General features: G+C 53.2%; 1 protein-coding gene and 1 long non-coding RNA gene across 3 annotated transcripts in view; one reads left to right on the forward strand and one right to left on the reverse strand.

Annotated features, from left to right (window-relative positions):
* Window positions 1-16,152, reverse strand: part of UPB1 (beta-ureidopropionase 1) — a 40,157-nt gene extending 24,005 nt beyond the window's left edge. Inside the window, exons 1-3 of the mRNA XM_002722551.5 lie at window positions 15,997-16,152; window positions 5,938-6,109; window positions 4,290-4,377 (exon numbers count right to left, since the gene is read on the reverse strand). Coding sequence (XP_002722597.2) covers window positions 4,290-4,377; window positions 5,938-6,109; window positions 15,997-16,100 — 364 coding nt within the window. The 5' untranslated portion in view covers window positions 16,101-16,152. The remainder of the gene's footprint in view (window positions 1-4,289; window positions 4,378-5,937; window positions 6,110-15,996) is intronic.
* A 261-nt stretch (window positions 16,153-16,413) lies between these two features.
* Window positions 16,414-17,552, forward strand: part of LOC127488328 (uncharacterized) — a 68,177-nt gene continuing 67,038 nt past the window's right edge. Inside the window, exon 1 of one of the 2 annotated variants that reach the window (XR_007916001.2) lies at window positions 16,414-16,722. This is a non-coding gene — a long non-coding RNA (uncharacterized lncRNA). The remainder of the gene's footprint in view (window positions 16,723-17,552) is intronic. The other variant, XR_007916002.2, reaches the window with a different exon arrangement.

Genomic DNA, 17,552 nt, shown 5'->3' on the forward strand with positions numbered 1-17,552 from the left:
TGTCTCTGTCTCACTGTCTAACTCTGCCTGTCCAAAACAAAACAAAATAAAACAAAAAACAAGATGTGACAAATCAGGGACTTTCAAACCAAAAGGATGCTATAAATTCAAATATGACAGCAGAAATGAACGACTGGATAGAAGGGCTGAGTGACAAGTTAGATGGAATTTAATGGAAGTTAAGCAAAAATGACAAAGAAACAAAAAATAAGAGGAAATACCTAGGAAAATTAGGGAATGATTCAGGGTTCCAATATCCAAACAGCAGGAATATCAGGAAGAGAGAACTAGAGAAAAAAGTATTAAATAAAAATTATATGAGGCCATAGATTTGGACTGGGCTCACTCACTAGTCTCAGCAGACCAGACTAGAACTCAAGACAGAGTTATTTGGGGCAGGGGGTTGCAGCCTCGTAGGTCAAGCTGCTACTTGGGATGCCCACACCCCATATCGGAGTGCCAGTTTGTGTATCATCTGCTTTACTTCCAATTCAGCTCCTTGCTAGTGCATCCTGGGAGGCAGAGGATGAGGACCCAAGTACCTGGGCCCTTGCTACCCACATGGGAGACCAGGATGGAGTTCCTAACTCCTGGCTTCAGCCTGCCTCTAGCCCTGGCTGTTGTAGGCATTTGGGGAGTGAACCAGTGGATAGAAGCTCTCTGTCTTGCTCACTCTGATTTTCAAGTAGATACAATTTTTTTTTAAAGAAGAAACGGAGTTCTTCATGCTAAAGTCCAATGTCACCAAACTGAAACTAAATTCTTATGTGACCTTTTGAGAAATCAGGAGAGACAGCTAACAGTCGAATCTCCCAGTGCCCTGTCTCAATCAGCAGGGTCATGATGGGCCCTCTGCTTTAATCCTTTCAGAAACATAACTCGATACTCAGTTATTCATTTTTTTCATTGTTCTATCTCCCTGTCCCCACATTACAGGGAAAGTAACCCTGAAACCCACGACCTTCTCTTTGTTCCGTTTCTGCTTTCCTCAACCGTCCTCTGTCTAGAAAGCCACACCCTATGTTTGGTTCACTGAAATGCTTATTCTAGTTTATGGAATTCAGTGTCACGTCCTCTGACTTTAGAATCACAAACAAAACCAAATCAGATCTTCAAACTAAAATTTGCTATTTGTCTTTGGATGAGGAAAAAAAAAATGACTGATGAAACAGTAAGAAAAAACTTCCTAGTTGTGCAAGACCCGAGTTTCTAGATTGGAGGAACCCAGGGACTGCCTAGAAAAAGGGCTGAAAGGGATACACACACCCCGAGACATCACCGTGAAACTGCATGGTATTAGCAAAAAGGGAAGACTGTAAACTTCCAGAGATGAGCGAGTCACAGACCACGGGTCATAAACCAGAGTGGCGTGGGGCACCTCAGCACTCCAAGGTGGAAGACGATGGAGCAATGTGTTCAGACTCCAGAAGTAAAGTATTTCCAACCTAGAACTCAACACCCAACCCAGTTATCAAGTGAGCTGTGGAAGAAACACATGTGCAGATGTGCAAAGTCTCAAAAACTTTCTACCTCCTACGTTGTCTTTTTCAGGGAAACGCTCCACCAAAATGGGGGACTCAGTCAAGAAAGAGGAAGCTGTGGGATCCAAGAAACACAGGAGCCAGGGGCAGGGACTCTCCGGGTGGTGCTGAAGGGAGATTCCAGGGTGGCAGCCTGTGGCCAGCAGAGGGGGGTCCCCAGATCAGACAAGAGCAGGCAGAAGGTTCTGGGGCCAATTCCTCCAAGGAGATGGAGTTGACAGACTGCTTCATGTGTCTGAACAGGGTAAGAGGGTTTAGGAAAGAGAGAGAGAGACAGAGACAGAAAGGGGGGGGGGGAGGGAGGAGGAGATTGAACTTGTGGTAGGTCTAAAACAAAGCAAACTCCACGGAACACAGAGCGTTACAGGAAAGAAATCAGAGCTGATAAAATGGCTTGGCACAGACAGGATAGGGGATGGATTCGGAAGGGCGCAGCGGGAGGCAACTTCTTCCACGGCGGGAAGTCAAGAGACAACACAAACCTGAAAGACCAGGAAGGAGAAACAGAAACCAAGGTGAGTTCCCAAGGGGCCAGGGAAGCGTGAGCAGAAGCTGCCTCTGGGGAAGCCCAAGACCGGCTTTCCGTTTCTGTATCAGACCCTGTGGGCCCATTTAACTGTACATGGACGGCCTTGACAAAGCTCAAAATAACATAAAGAGAAGGTACAGAGTACCAGAAGTGCATGAGGGTACCTTAAAGAGTTTGTGGAAAACTGAATTAAAAGGTGAATTTATCTTATCCACAGTTTTCTCATAACATGCATTCGCCATTAACTTTTGGAAAGTCCCCTGTACACATAGGACTCGAATTTAGATTGTGGGAGGCCAGCTCTGAACTGAGAGCTGGAGATGATGGGAGTGGGAGGGGGCAGAGCAGAGGGCACAAGACCAGCTGGGGGTAATTACAAAGGCCAAGGAGAGGGGCTGGTGCTGTGGTGCCAGCATCCCACGTGGGTACCGGTTCAAGTCCCAGCTGCTCCACTTCTAAGCCAGCTCTCTGCTATGGCCTGGGAAAGCAGAAGAAGATGGCCCAACTCCTTGGGCCCTTGCACCCATGTGGGAGACCTGGAAGCTCTTGGCTCCTGGCTTCAGATTCACCAGTGGATGGAAGACCTCTGTCTGTAACTCTGCTTAAGGAGAGAGTGCTGGCAGCTTGGACCAGAGCAGTGGTACAGAGGTGGGAAGGTGTGGATGGAACCGACAGGATCAAATGACAGACTGAGGCATGAGAGGAGGCCAAAGGCCAGGGCTCTTAAGTTTCTGGTATGGCTGACAAAAATCTTTGTATGAATAAGCAAAATAGGAGACTGACTTATTTTTTTAAATTTAAGAAAGAGACAGACAGAGCTCCATCCACTAGTTCACTCCCCCAAATGCCTGCAACAGCCAGGACTGGGCCAGGCTATAGTTGGGAGCCAAGAAGTCAATCCAGGTGTTTCCCATGTGAGTGGTAAGGGCCCAATTACTTGAGCCGGCACCTGATGCTCCCCAGTGTTCAAATTAGCAGAAAGCTGGAAGCAGGAGCTGTAGCCAGGCATTGAATCCAGGTTCTCTGATGTGGGATACAGGTATTCTAACTTGTATCTTAACCCCTAGGCCAAATGCTTGTCCTAAGAAAGGAGACTTTAAAAAAATCAGGGAGCAGCCACAGCAGTTAAAACACTGGTTAGGATGCCTGAATCCTGTATTGGAGCACTTGGGTCATATCCCTGATCTGGTTCCTAATTTCAGCTTCCTGCTAATGTAGATGCTGGGGGGCTGGTGCTGTGGCTTAGGGGGTTAAAGCCCTGGCCTGCAGTGCCGGCATCCCATACAGGGGCCAGTTCAAGTCCCTGCTGCTCCACTTCTGATCCAGCTCTCTGCTATGGCCTGGGAAAGCAGTAGAGTATGGCCCGAGTGCTTGGGCCCCTGCACCCACGTGGAAGCTCCTGGCTCCTGGCTTCGGATCAGCTCTGGCTGTTGTGGCCATTTGGTGAGTGAATCAGTAGATGGAAAACCTCTCTCTCTCTCTCTCTCTCTCTCTCCCTCCCTCTCTCTCTCTCTCTCTCTCTCTCTCTGTAACTCTGCCTTTCAAATGAAAAATAAATAAATCTTTAAAAAAAGCAGATGCTTGGGAGGAAGTGGTGCTGGCTCAAGTACTTGGGTCCCTGCCATCCATGTGTGAAATCTGGATTGAGCTCCCAGCTTCTAGCTTTGGCTTTGTCCAGCCCTGGTTGTTGCAGGCTTTTTTTTTTTTTTTTTTTTTTTAAATTTAAGATTTATTTATTCATTTGAAAGAGTTACACAGAGAGAGGAGAAGCAGAGAGTCTCCCATCCGATGGTTCACTCCCCAACTGGCCACAATGGCCGGAGCTGTGCCGATCCGAAGCCAGGAGCCAGGAGCTTCTTCCAGGTCTCCCATGCGGGTGCAGGGGCCCAGGGACTTGGGCCATCCTCCACTGCTTTCCCAGGCCACAGCAGAGAGCTGGATCGGAAGAGGAGCAGCTGGGTCTTGAACCGGTGTCCACATGGGATGCCGGCGCTTCAAGGCCAGGGCATTAACCCGCTGCACCACAGCACTGGCCCCCATTGTAGGCTTTTGAGAAGTGAACCAGTATAGAAGCCTCTCTCTCTCTCTCTCACCATCCATCTACCCCTCCCTCCCTCCCTCTCTCTGACTCTCAGATAAATACAAATTATAAGTAAATAAAATTCAGGCAGCAGGCACTCTTAGCAACAGGGAGATAAGGCCCCAGGAAAGAGACTTACTCCAGGCTTCCTGGAAGCAGATGATGTTGACGCCGCACATGGCAGCCACCTCCGCGATGGCCTCTATGCGTTTGTGGAGGGCAGAGACCTGACGGTTGAAGAAGCGAGGGTTAGCACCCGTTCAGTTCTGTCATGAAGACGACGTCTCAGAACCCAGTCAGGTGCCGCGGTGCGGCTGGGGTGGTGGTGGTGGCAGGAGCCAGGCGGGGAGGTTCTAACGTTTAGTTCTCGTCAGGAAAAGGTAGTGGTGCAGTAACTCTAGGCTCCCAGGGGCACGGTGCCACCGCCCCGACTCCCTCACCTCGTAGGACAGAGATTGGCACCTGTCCCCTGGTGTTGCTGAGGCGTGAGAGAGGAAGGGGCCACTTACTGTAGTCGGCACGGCCTTCTGTAGCTTGGGACATGGCCCGCTGGCCACTGCCTGCATTCACTCCTGTCATTCCTACTTTCCTGTGTGGCTCTTAGCATGCAACAGCTCACCTTTCTGGCTTGTTTCAGTAAAGGTTTGGGGTGCGCCCTTGGCCAGGGAAGCCCCTGCCCCAACCCGGTCTTCCTGGAGGTGTCACCCATCACCCCTCTGAGAATCCTCTGCAGACTGGGGGCTGAGCGGGTGCCCCTGAATCTTTGGGCAGCACCCTTACAGCAGTGCTGTTCCCACTGTTCTTCTGTCACTCCCAGGACCCCCTGGGGCTCCTTGGGCCCAGGAAGAAAGCACAAACATGCTCATCGTCTGTGTGTCTTCAGCAGGGCACCCAGCTCTCGGGAGGCGCCCAGCTGTGTGTGCACAAAGGAACCAGGCAGAAGATCCAGAGAACACAAACTCTTCCCAGAGCTCCTAACCTCTCCCCCTGCAGAGGCTGTGCCTTCCTCTGGAGATTTGCGGACAGCAAAGCACATGAACACACTTATTTGCTGGGCGTTGGTGAGGGGCGGAGCGGGGCGAGAACCACATCCCTGGCCCGACAACGAACCCAGAGACCAAAAGGCAACCGAGAAACAGACAGCTCGGAATCCGACAGGAGCTAAGAGAGGACCGATGGGAAGCAAGATGCAGAGCCCGACCTGGCAGTCAAGTGCCTGGGGCTTCTCCAGCAACCCCCAGGAGTCTCAGGCCCCCTGTATCCTGTGGCAACTTCTGCCTAGGAAGCCACGAAGCCTGAGCAGCTGGAGAGAACTCTGCAAACCAGCCAAACCTCCTGTGTCTGTGACAACATCTTCGTTTAGGGACATAGAGACACTGTCACACTTGTATCCTAACTGCAAGGCATGAGCGAATCCCTAGTGCATTCTGTCAGCCTAGGTCACCAACAGCTGGCCCGTTTCTGGGTCCTCTGAGTCCCATGCTTAGGATTCAGGCGGAGGAACACGGGGGGGGGGGGGGGGAGAGTCCTGACTAGCAAGTGCTGGCAAGTGACCAGTGTACCTGCTGGTCAAAAGGACACCTCCCCTGGTCGGGGGGAGTGGATGCTTGGATAAACAGTGGGAGAAGGAGTGGAAGGGAAGGTGTTGAGGGCAGTGAGAGGGGAGGGGGAGGCAAGGGCAGCAGGCACCTGAACCTGGGGACCCAGAGCGAGTGGCCAGCCAGGGACTGCCGATGTGTCTGAGACAAAGGGCGGTCTCGCATTTATATGATCAAAAGGGGCTGCACCTGCTCCAGCACAGGGGCATCCGCCGGGAGGGGCGTTCTGTTCTGAACCAGCCCCACGCGCACGAGGCGGGGTCTTCTCAGCTGCTCCTCGGCCGCCTCGAAGCCGTAGCCCCGCAGCTCAAAGTCTCCTCTGGAGGCGGCTTCCAAAGCACTGCCGGGCAGATCCAGCTTCCTAAACAGGGAGGAAACCACGTTGATGAGGTCGGCCGTGTGTAAAGTCCCCCTCCCGCACCCCGTGGTCGCTCATCAGGTGGAGAAGGGCTGGCAGGTGTCCTGACAGGGTGTCCCATGCTAAGGGTTGGCAGGTGCCCCGTGCTGGATGGACTTCACCTGAGAGGCAGTGGGGAAGCCTCAGCAGGGAGGCTTGGCAGGGCTGGCCCCAGCAAGTGCAAGGTCACAAAAGCAATTCTGCAGGAGAACCCGCGGCTACACCGGCCACGCTGAGCCTCAGGAATGCGGCTGGAGTGTGATGGGGGAAGAGAGGCTAGGGAGGAGGCGACTCAGGTGGGGCTGCATGGGGAGGGTGGTTATCACAGCCCCATCCTACTGCTGCTCCCCTGCGGGACCAGTTCCCTGCCTGGTGCCCGATAGGCTAGGCCAGGCACAGGTGTTTAGAGCAAAGGTCCAAGGCTCATCCGAGTTTGTGGTTCATTAACGAAGCCTGGAGGATTATTTATAAAACCTCCCGCTGAAGTGACCACTGGCCACCCAGCAAACGTCTTCTGATGCCCGCCATGTGCCTGGCACCAGGGTGAAAGCCACAGGGGCACAGGACATGCCCCCTGGCTGCTCGTGGCCAGGGGGAAGGGCTTACCATCTAAGGACAAGATGATTACGAAAGACCCAGAGAACACATCAAAAAATAACCTGACAGCCATTATCTAATAATAATATTTCTCTCCTACTTTAAGTCACTTTCTTAAAGATGTTTCTTTCAAAAATCACAGGCCTGTCAGCCCAAGCCCCCTGTCGCCGCCCCCTGCCAGGCGTTTTCCTTGTGACGGCCCTGACAGCTCCGAGTTCGGTTCCGCCCCTGACAATCAGCCTGCTTTTCAAGCAGTCAAGGTTCCCTTCCCTCTGGGTTAGAAATAGCAGCAGTGCCCACACCGCACCTCCCCTCCATGTGACTGCTGCAGAAGCCTTCCCACCCTCGGGCAGAGGGGCCCCTTTCGAAGGCCACGGCCTCAAGACAAAGTTCGTCCTCGGCAAACGTGGTCACAGACACGAGGCTTTCCAGGAGCGGCAACCCGCCGATGCACCAGCAGACCCAGAGAGCAAAAGGAGGCCCACGGACTTGGGAGCCGGCCTACCCTTTCGGAGGGTCCTGGCGGGGCCGTGGCCTCAGCCTGCGCAAGCATCCCAGGAATGTCAGGTGAATCAGGTCTGGTCTCAGGCGTGCACAGCTGGCTGTGACCATCACGCAGCTGTCCCCTCTCTCTGTGATCAGCCGGTTATCCCACAAGGCATGATTTCCCTACTTCCCCACCTTCTGTCTACGCTGAGTTCTGTCTCCACCTCTGCCAGCCCTGGGGCTACCTATCCCCTCACCTCACCTCCCAGTTCTCTGCAGACTCTCGTTGGCTGGGACTCCGGGCCATGCTGTTCCACCCTCCAAAACCCAGTTTCTGGGGCTCTACCTCTCTGAGTAGCCCCATATGCCATCTGGTTACCGACTCTGTGGTCTCTCTGCTCTGTCATCTAAGATGGTCACATACCATGTCCCGCCCTGCCGTCTCTAACAGAACCCAACCTGGGGCTGGCATCGTGGCACAGCAGGTTAAGCCACCACCTGTGATGTGGGGAGCAACTCGGACTAGACTAAGTTACTGGAATTAAGACTTATTCTATGCATCTGCTCTCCCACAATATGGTGCTGGGAGAGAAGGAAACAGCTTCTACACAGCTGCCTCCAGTTCAACCAATAAACTGTAGGACCTGCTCCTGATCGGAGGAGAGCAGCGTACTCGGCGTGTGTGTAGCAGAGTTGGGATTGGTGGAAGAGGACTATAAAGGAGGAGAGAGACAACATGCACCAGGAACATCTAAGGGGAACATCTATCTGAAGGAACACCTGTGCAGCCCCCGAGAGAGCCGGCCGGCGGTGTGCCGCTCCCCCGCGGAAGTGGGGAATGTGGCAGGGGGAACCGCCCTTCCACGGAGGTGGAAGGGTCGGTAGCCAACCCGGGAAGAACCAGCAGCAAACCCGGGGAGGGCCGAGCAGACGAAAGAACAGCGCAGGGTCCTGTGTCGTTCCTCCACGAAGATGGGGAGCGACACTGTGACACTGGCATCCTGTTTCAGAGTGCTGGTTCGAGTCCTGGCTGCTCCACTTCCAACCTGGTTCCCTGCGTATGTGCCTGGGAAAGCAGCAGAAGATGGCCCAAGTGCTTGGGCCCAGTACCCTATGTGGGAGACTCCAGAGTTCCTAGCTCCTGCTTCCCCCTGGCCAGCCTGGCTGTTAGTCATCTGGGAGTGAATCAACAGATGGAAGATTCATCCCCCCGACCCCATATCTTCATCATTCTACTTTTCAAATAAAAAGAACCCAAGGGCCAGTGCTGTGGCACAGCAGATAAAGCCACCACCTGTGATACCAGCATCCTATATGGACACCGGTTTGTATCCTGGCTGCACCACTTCCGATCCAGCTCCCTGCTAGTGGCCTGAGAAAAGCAGTGGGAGATGGCCAAAGTACTTGAGCTCCTGTCCCCGACGTGGGAGACCAGGAAGAAGCTCCTGGCTTTGGCGTGGCTCAGCCCTGGCCATTGCAGCCGCTTGGGGAGTGAACCAGTGGATGGAATCTCTCTCTCTGTAACTCTGCCCTTCAAATAAAATTTTTTTTTTTAAATGTTAAAGAGAGTCCAATCTACACTTATGTCATATCCTACACAGGCACTTTCCATAAGCCTGTGCTGTGCCCATTGAAGGCTTGGCACACAGAACGTGGTGGAGCACGGTGACGGGCTGAATGTTTAAATCCCCACCCCCACCCCCCGTGCAATGGAGCCCCTCCAGAATGACCCCAGGCCTGGTAAGAGAAACTCAGAGGAGGCTGTTTGCCCTTGCACATCTGTGGACCAGGAAACAAGCACTTCACCAGACTCCTTGAACTTGGGACTTTCCAGCTTAGGAGGAATAGATTCCTGTGGTTTATAAGCTACCCCCCTGTAGTATTTTGTTGTAGCCACCTGAAAGGACTAAGGCCCGCACTATCAGTCATAGCCCAGGATGGCAGAGACCAGTGAACAAGCCACAACGCCCACGGGGTGCTCATGCTGCCCACAGCCCTGCCTCTGTCCATGTAGTTGCTGTTTGGCCCTTCCATCCCTTACCCTGCTACTGAGGGCCCCGCCCCTCCTGGCCTGACACGGCCTCCCAACTCTCTGCCCATGGTCAAGGCAGCCCTCACGAAGCTGCTCTCTCCACAGCTGCCTTTTACTTCTAGAACGTCACTTTTCCCCGTTAACCTAAGAGTTGTTTCCCATCAGCGTTTTTTAAAAAATAACTCAGAGTTTAAAGATGCTCATGGAGGGGGAAACATATCCAACAGTCAAACAGGATATAAAGTGAAAGCTAAGTTCCCCTCTCCGTTCTAACCCTAAGCATCAGCGGCTGACCTCAGAGCCAACACCTCCCACAATGCTTTATGTATCTTTCCAGTGGTTTTCTATAGGGGTGTGTGTGTCCCAAACACAATGGCAGTGTTTTGTCAGTTCTGCTCTGCCATTTGCCTTTTCCCCTTGACAACACAGAAGGGCATTTCAACAAGGTCATGGAAAAATGGAATTAAAGGATAGGTTTATTTTGGTGTGGAAAAAAATGATCAAATCCATGTACGATTTTTCCCTACAATATGCATTTTACATAAGCTTTTTGAAGACCCATCGTGTGCATGGATTTCAAAATTATTTTGCACCAAAATGAGTTTATAATTCCATTTTCCAAGGACCTGTTGAAGTGCCCTATACACAGCTTGGACATCCGTCCTCCATGGTTATTTACGGACATATTACAGCTGAGTCTCTCCCATTAAACTAAACAGCAGAAAACAGGGACAGGCATTTGTTGTAGTAAGGAGACCACTTGGGATGTACACCCCTTCTTTGATTAACTGGGCTTTGAGTCCCACCTTGACTCCCAGTTCCAACTTCCTGCTACTGTGTACCCTGGTGGGCAACAGGAGATGGTTCAAGGACTTGGGTCCCTGCCACCTACCTGGGAGACCTGGATTGAGTTCTGGGCTCCTGGCTTCACAGAGAGCTCCCACATATACTTCTCTCAGCTCAGCCTCACTTTCCATACCCTCCTTAGACCTTGGTTCCCTGTTTCCCACTCCCCAGAGTCCTTCCCTTGCTAAAGCCAGCAGCCTCTCTGCTGTCCACACCTGAACAGCATCTGTGTATCATCTTTTGCTGTCTCATCCTGGAGCCCTCCCACCCCAACATCCTCATATCCAGAATCTCCAAGGCTCCACTTCCTCTGACACCTTTAATATCCAGGTTCTCCAGCATTCCCTCCAGGCTCCTTTCCTTCCTCCCAAACTGACCGTCTCCAAACAGCTCCCAGGCTCAGCCTCCCCCAGGTCCAGCTACACACAGCAACTGAGCAACTGGCCACCAGAATCTCTACCTGTAGACCCCAAACGTACCGGCTGTGGGGTAGAAGAGGCCCACGGCCTAACACCCAGAGCCTGTGAATGTGACCTTACTTGGATAAAGGGTCTTCACAGATGTCACTAAGGTAAGGATCTCAGGAGGAGATTATGCTAGATCATCTGAGTAAGCCCTAAATCCAATAAACAAGTATATTAGTCAGCTTTTCATTACTGTATCTGAATATCTAACACAGGCCAGTTTTGGTGGACAGAGGTTTATTTTGGTTCATGATTTTGGAGGTTTGGAGTCCAAGATCAAGTGGGCCCCATGGGGTCAGCTGTCTGGGGAGGCTGGAGGAAGGCTATGGCAGAGCTCATATGTACAGGAAGGGTCACATGGTGAGTTGGGCAGCAGAGAGAGAACAGATGTGCCTGACTGGGGCTTCCACAACCAATCCTCTTGTAAGAACTACCCACTGGGGCACATGTCCAGTAACCTAAGTTCTCCCTAGTACACCCACCATTTAAACACAATAAATGGATCAAGTCTCCAGCTGCCCAGCACCACCAACCCATCACCCTGGGGTTTCACATCCTACATGAGTTCAGGAGTCAAGTCATGTTCAGACGATACCAGAAAGCATTCTTGCAACACACACCCAGGGGAGAGAGACAGGGACAACAGGAAGAAGCCACGGGACATGGGGGTCAGGAAGTGGCCACTGTGAGCCAAGGAAAACCCAAGGCCAATGGAGGTCAAAAGAAGGCAGAGCCCCTGGAGGAAATGTGGCCTGGCTGGCACCTTCACCTTGGTCTTCGCATCTTCAGGACTGTGGGGATAAACTTCTGTTGTCTTCAGCCACTCAGTTTGGAGTAATTCGTTATGGTAGCCCTAGAAACTCAACTCGCCCAAAGCTGAACTCACTCTGCAAGGTTGCTGCTTGTCAGACAAGCCCACCAGGCACCTCAATGGCCGGTATTCACCTATTTTCTGTTGTATGACAAAATGCCTGGCACTGGGCAAGGCATAAAGAAGAGGGGTTTGGATCAGGATTGTGGCGTAGCGGGTTGTACCACTGCCTACACCATAGGTACCCCATACGGGCTCCGGTTCAAGTCCCAGCTGAACTACCTCTTATCCATCTCCTTGCTAATGCACCTGGGAAAGTAGCAGCACTTGGGCCCCTGCACCTATGTGGGAGACCTGGATGAAGCTTCTGGCTCTGGCCTGGACCAGCCCTGGCCTCTGCAGCCATTTGGGGAATGAACCAGTGGATGGAAGATATCTCTGTCTCTGTCTCTCTCTCTCTCTGTAACTCTACCTTTCAAATAAATAAAGAAAAGAGGAAGGGAGGAGAGAGGAGGGGGAAAGAAGGAGGGAAGAAAGGAAGGAAGGAGGAGGAGGAAGGAGAGGAGGAGGAGGAGAGGTGGTGGGACAACTTTCCAACACACGAACCCTTGGGAGATAAAAACCATATCTAAACCATAGCAGGGTCCAAGCCAGAAGCCAGGCACAATTCTCACCCACCATCCACATCGTCCACTGATCTGAGACCTCTGGAACCCAGATGTCTCTGCACTCCCAGACTCTATCTGTTTGTTTGTTTGTTTGTTTTTGACAGGCAGAGTGGACAGTGAGAGAGAGAGACAGAGAGAAAGGTCTTCCTTTGCCATTGGTTCACCCTCCAATGGCCGCCGCGGCCGGCGCACCATGCTGATCCGATGGCAGGAGCCAGGAGCCAGGTGCTTTTTCCTGGTCTCCCATGGGGTGCAGGGCCCAAGCACCTGGGCCATCCTCCACTGCACTCTCTGGCCACAGCAGAGGGCTGGCCTGGAAGAGGGGCAACCGGGACAGAATCCGGCGCCCTGACTGGGACTAGAACCCGGTGTGCCGGCGCCGCAAGGCAGAGGATTAGCCTAGTGAGCCGCGGCGCCGGCCTTCCCAGACTATTTGCTGTATACCTCTGCTCTTTTATTGCCCTTATCCAAGCCACCCTTGACAGAGCAACCAGGGTTAATTCTTTCAAGAACTCACCACTATTGGTGGTTCTGCAGCCTCAGCACAGTGCACAGAGCTCCCAGGATCCCTTGGCTATTCCTGGCTCCTCTCCTGGGTGCCCATGCCATTCTTATTTTTTTAAATTCTTTTTTATTTGACAGAGTTAGACAGTGAGAGAGAGAGAGAGACAGAGAGAAAGGTCTTCCTTCCATTGGTTCACTCCCCAAATAGCTGCCACGGCCAGAGCTACGCTGATCTGAAGCCAGGAGCCAGGTGCTTTCTCCTGGTCTCCCATGCGGGTGCAGGGCCCAAGCACTTGGGCCACCCTCCACTGCCTTCCCGGGCCACAGCAGTGAGCTGGATTGGAAGAGGGGCAGCTGGGACTAGAACCCGGCACCCACATGGGATGCCGGTGCTGCAGGCGGAGGATTAGCCAAGTGAGCCATGGCGCCGGCCCCCACCATGCCATTCTATGACTAACTCTCTCCCATGTACGGTCTCCAAGTGAGCAGGTGCCCTGGTGTCTGGGGACAGGAGCCCTTTCTGTCACCAAATCACCTCCCCTCTCTCTTCCAGGATGCAGAGCAACCACAGCACCCCTGGGAGGACTCCTGACCTCCCCCACCTCTTAGCATGGGAACTCCTTCCAGTTTTCCCTGAATCGGTCTCTCACAGTGTAAGCCAACCAACAGAAGTTGGAAAGCCCCAGAGGCCAGGAACCATGGCTTACTCATCCTCGGATCCTTAGTGTCTGAGACAAAAATAGGTACTTGACAAATGTTTGTTGAATGAATGGATGCTTGTTGGTTATGTCTTCAAAATTGATAGTTGGCGTTCTCTGGGGATTTTATCTGTTTGGCACAGGCAAAGGCCCATTTGGCTCATTCACTCAGCAAATATTTACTAAATGTGTCTTTGCCTTGAGCGTAGCAAGTAATTAAGACAGAACATGAGGGCCAGCCATGGCGCGGTAGGTTCATCCTCTGTCTGTGGCGCCAGCATCCCGTGTGGGCGCCGGGTTCTAGTCCTGGCTGCTCCTCTTCCAGTCTAGCTCTGCTATGGCCTGGGAAAGCAGCAGAGGATGGCCCAAGTGCTTGGGCCCCTGCACTCGCATGGGAGACCTGGAGGAGGCTCCTGGCTTCAGATAGGCACAGCTCCAGCCATCGCAGCCATTTGGGGAGTGAACCAACAGAAAGGAGACCTTTCTCTCTTGTCTCTCCCTCTCACTGTCTGTAACTCTACCTCTCAAATAAATAAATAAAATCTTAAAAAAAAAAAAAAGACAGAACACGGTCTCTTGAGGAGCACAGTGGGAGCCCAAAGGAGGGAATGAGGACACCAGGCCCACCAGGCCACCACAGAGGTGGCCGCATTCACATTGGGCTTCTTGATACCCACAATCTTTTCCATCCTTTCCCAAGAGAACACGCTCACCTTATCCTTAAACTAATTCCCATGTCTAGAAACGTAAGTCTGAGACACTCTTGGTTTATGAAGTCACTTTCTTTGGGAGCCTCAATCCTAAGTTACTTCGCAGGTGACTAGTTCTCTTTAAAATATTGAGAGGCAGAGAGCTAGAGCTCCCATTGGCTGCTTAATTCTCTAAATGCCTGCAATGGCCATGGGTCGAAAGCCAGGAGCTGGAAACTCAATGCAGGTCTCCCACATGGGTGGTAGGAAACCAATTATTTTTAGTATTTTTTTTGTTTTAATATTTTTAAACTTATTTGAAAGGCAGATTTATAGACAGAGGACTGACAGAAAGATCTTTCACCCACTGATTCACTTCCCAAATGGCCACAATGGTTAGAATTGGGCCAGGATGAAGCCAGGAGCCTGGAATTCTACCCAGGCAGTTCTTCCATGTAGGTGGCAGGGGCCCACGACTATGAGCCATCTTCTGCTGCTTTATGAGGCATATTAGCATGGAGATGGAGATGGAGAGAGGACGTGCAGCGGCCAGGACTCAGACCAGGTCCCATATTGGACACTGGTCTCCTCGAACCCCATTATTTGAGCAACCACCCATTACATCCCAGGATCTGCACGACCAGGAACTTGGGAGTCAGGATCCAGAGCTGGAACCAAACTCGGGTAAGCTGCTATGAGATGTGAGTACCTTAGTGGCTACACCAAATGCCTGCTCTGCCAGGTGACTGGTCTTTACAGGTGCAGTGGAAAGTAGTGTTGCATCGTGCACTGGGAAGGGACTTGTTCACCCAGCACCTCTGCATATCAAGAGCCCTCTTGACAAATTCAGTACCGCCTCCAGCACCTGTGAAAACCCCTGGATCTGAGGTTTGGCCTCTCTGCACTAACTCTATAGCAGTGGTGGCCGGGATCTACTGATCCAACCAACACCTACTGGTTACAGGTGAGCTCCTCAGGTTCTTGCTGCACAAGGTCACTGCCACAAGGTCACGGGCAGGCAGTCTGGCTGCATTTGATGGAAGAGAGCCCGCAAACAAGCAAGGAAGTGGAGGGAGATGCAGTTAAGAGTTGCCCAGGAAATCCCTTACAGAGTCTGAAGCAAGCACAGATGCACCAGGATATGGTTTACATTTTAAAGAGATCCCTCTGGTTCACATAGAGAAGAACAGGCTGCAGAGAACCAAGAGTGAAGTGTGTCTCGCAGAACAACGCTCTCAGGAAGCCTCCATGATGGACATGATTTGCTGAGATGAAACATACTTGCATGGAGTGTGGTAGCTCACTAAGGCTTCCTCTGCCAACCCGATTCAGCTGGCCTTCACCTCCAAGCGTGCAGAGGCCCAGGCCCTGCCTGAAGAGGAGGCTGGGGCTGGAACATCAGCATACCTGGTGGGAGGTGCCGACCTGACCTGCCACACCCGAGGACAGCTGTAGCGCTGAGGAGGGCCCTCAAAGTGGGGAGGAGAGTTGGGATGGCCACAGAGAAAGTCTGGGAGATTAAAACCCCCTCTTTCCGGGCCAGCACTGTGGTGTAGCAGGTTAAATACGCTGCCTGCAGCGCCGGCATCCTATATGAACGCTAGTTCGAGACCCGGCTGCTCCACTTCCGATCCAGCTCTCTGCTATGGCCTGGGATAGCAGTAGAAGATGGCCCAAGTCCTTGGGCTCTTGCACATATGCAGGAGAACCGGAAGAAGCTCCTGGCTACTGGCTTCGGATCTGGACAGCTCTGGCCATTTGGGGAGTGAGCCAGCAGACAGAAGACCTCTCTCTCTCTGACTCTGCTTTTCAAATAAATAAATAATTTTTTACTAAAAAAAAAAAAACAACTCTTTCCCTTCTGGTTTTGGTTTAGGGAAGAATTAGTTTGTAAAGGTCGACCCAGGATCCAGCAAACCTGGAGGGTCCTGGGGCTTTTGGGTCTGTGCTCACTTACGAAGGATTACAACACCGCCCTCCTAGCCCTTCTCACCCTGGCCCCCAGACCCCTACTCTGTGACCCAAAACCCTCCAACTCAGCCTGCGGGCCACAGACCTGGTCTCCTTGCCATAAAGAATGCGCTTCACCTCCTGCAAGTCTGCGAGCGGAAGGTGCTTCTCCAAGCACTGCTCCAGCGACTGCCACTCAGGTCTTGCCATGGCGCAGAGTCCAGCAGCTCTGCCGCTGCGACCCGCACTGCCTGCCCTTTGCTCCCAGGAGAAGGGGGGAGGGGGGAGAGGCGGGCCCGCGCATGCGCCCTCTGCCCCGTGTGGATACGCCCCCTCCTCGCGCCTTCTAAGCTCACTGCCAATCAGAGTTTCAGGGCTTCGCGGGTAGGACCGCCCCTTGCCCTTCCCGCCTCCTTCGGCACGCTCAAGGACACGCCCCCTCTCCCAACTCGGTGGGACGCGACCAATCAGCGCTCCAGAGATTCGTGGGCGGGACCACTCTCGCCCTTCGTGCCTCCTTTGGCACGCGCTGGGGCACGCCTCTCTCATGGTTCGCCGCGGCCCGGAGCCCTCGCGCCTCAGCGTTTGTTTCCGCCGCGCGCGGATGCCCTAGCACAGGTGACCGGGGCCGGCCTCTGGCTTTTTTTCCTCTCCCTGACGGGGCCCGAGGTTGCGGGGCGGGACCCAGGAGAGGCGAGGAGGAGGAAGAGGAGGAAGGCTTTGGCCCTGGCATGAGGTAAATGGCCGGCCCGCCGCCGAGACCTCGACTTCCAGCCCACAGAATAGGGGCAGCGAGCTGGGGCGGCCCCACCGCGCGGGAGTGCCTAGGACGGTACGGGGACGAGTTTGTGTCCCAGCGTTGGGAGACCCCGCCTCTCTTTTCTGGAGCCCCCTGGGTCTGAAGATTTCTAACCCCCGGGGGTGAGGCTGCGGAGGCACGCGGGCCCCCTACTTCGTTTGAGCCCAAGGTCGGGTGGGTGAGGCGACTGGAGCCTGCGGGACGCGTGCGGGACTCCTGGGTTAGTGTTGTTAAAACGCGGGCTCCTGGGGCAGGGGTGCATCCCCTGGAGTCCCCGTCAGCTCCAGCGTCCGCAGGGGGTCGGGGGTCGGGGCGCCCATATGGACACGTTAGTGGGCGGAGAGAGAGGCACTGTCGACCGTGGCTGGGCCAGGGCGCACCCCTCCTCCACACACACACACGCACCTGGGACCCATGATCCCTGCTGGGCACTGGGCTGAGAAAAGCCAGGTTTCCGCCATTTCTGCCCAAATCCTACTGCAGCTGCTTGCAAACATTCAGTCCCTGGGGGCTGCTGCTGTTCCATTATCTGTAAAGTGAGACTAGAAAGGTGACCTAGCAGGAGCGTGTACAAAGTAAGATGGCGTGGTTCCTATCCGCCATAGAGTACTATTCAGCCATGAAAAAGGATGTTGCCAACGTGGGTGGAGCTGCAGGTCATTGTGTTAAGCTAAACCAGGCACAGAAACACCAGATTTTGCTGATATGGGGAAGCTGAGACTAGAATGGTGGTTGGCAGAGGCTGGGGAGGGAGAGGTGGAGAAAAGTTGATTAATGGGTGCTGAATTACAGTTGGATGGTCAGATGTAGTTCTGATGTTCTGTTGCACAGTAGGGTGACTATAGATAATAATGACATACTCT

Source organism: Oryctolagus cuniculus, chromosome 21 (genome assembly GCF_964237555.1).
Source record: "Oryctolagus cuniculus chromosome 21, mOryCun1.1, whole genome shotgun sequence".
In the NCBI taxonomy this organism is placed as follows: Eukaryota; Metazoa; Chordata; class Mammalia; order Lagomorpha; family Leporidae; genus Oryctolagus; species Oryctolagus cuniculus.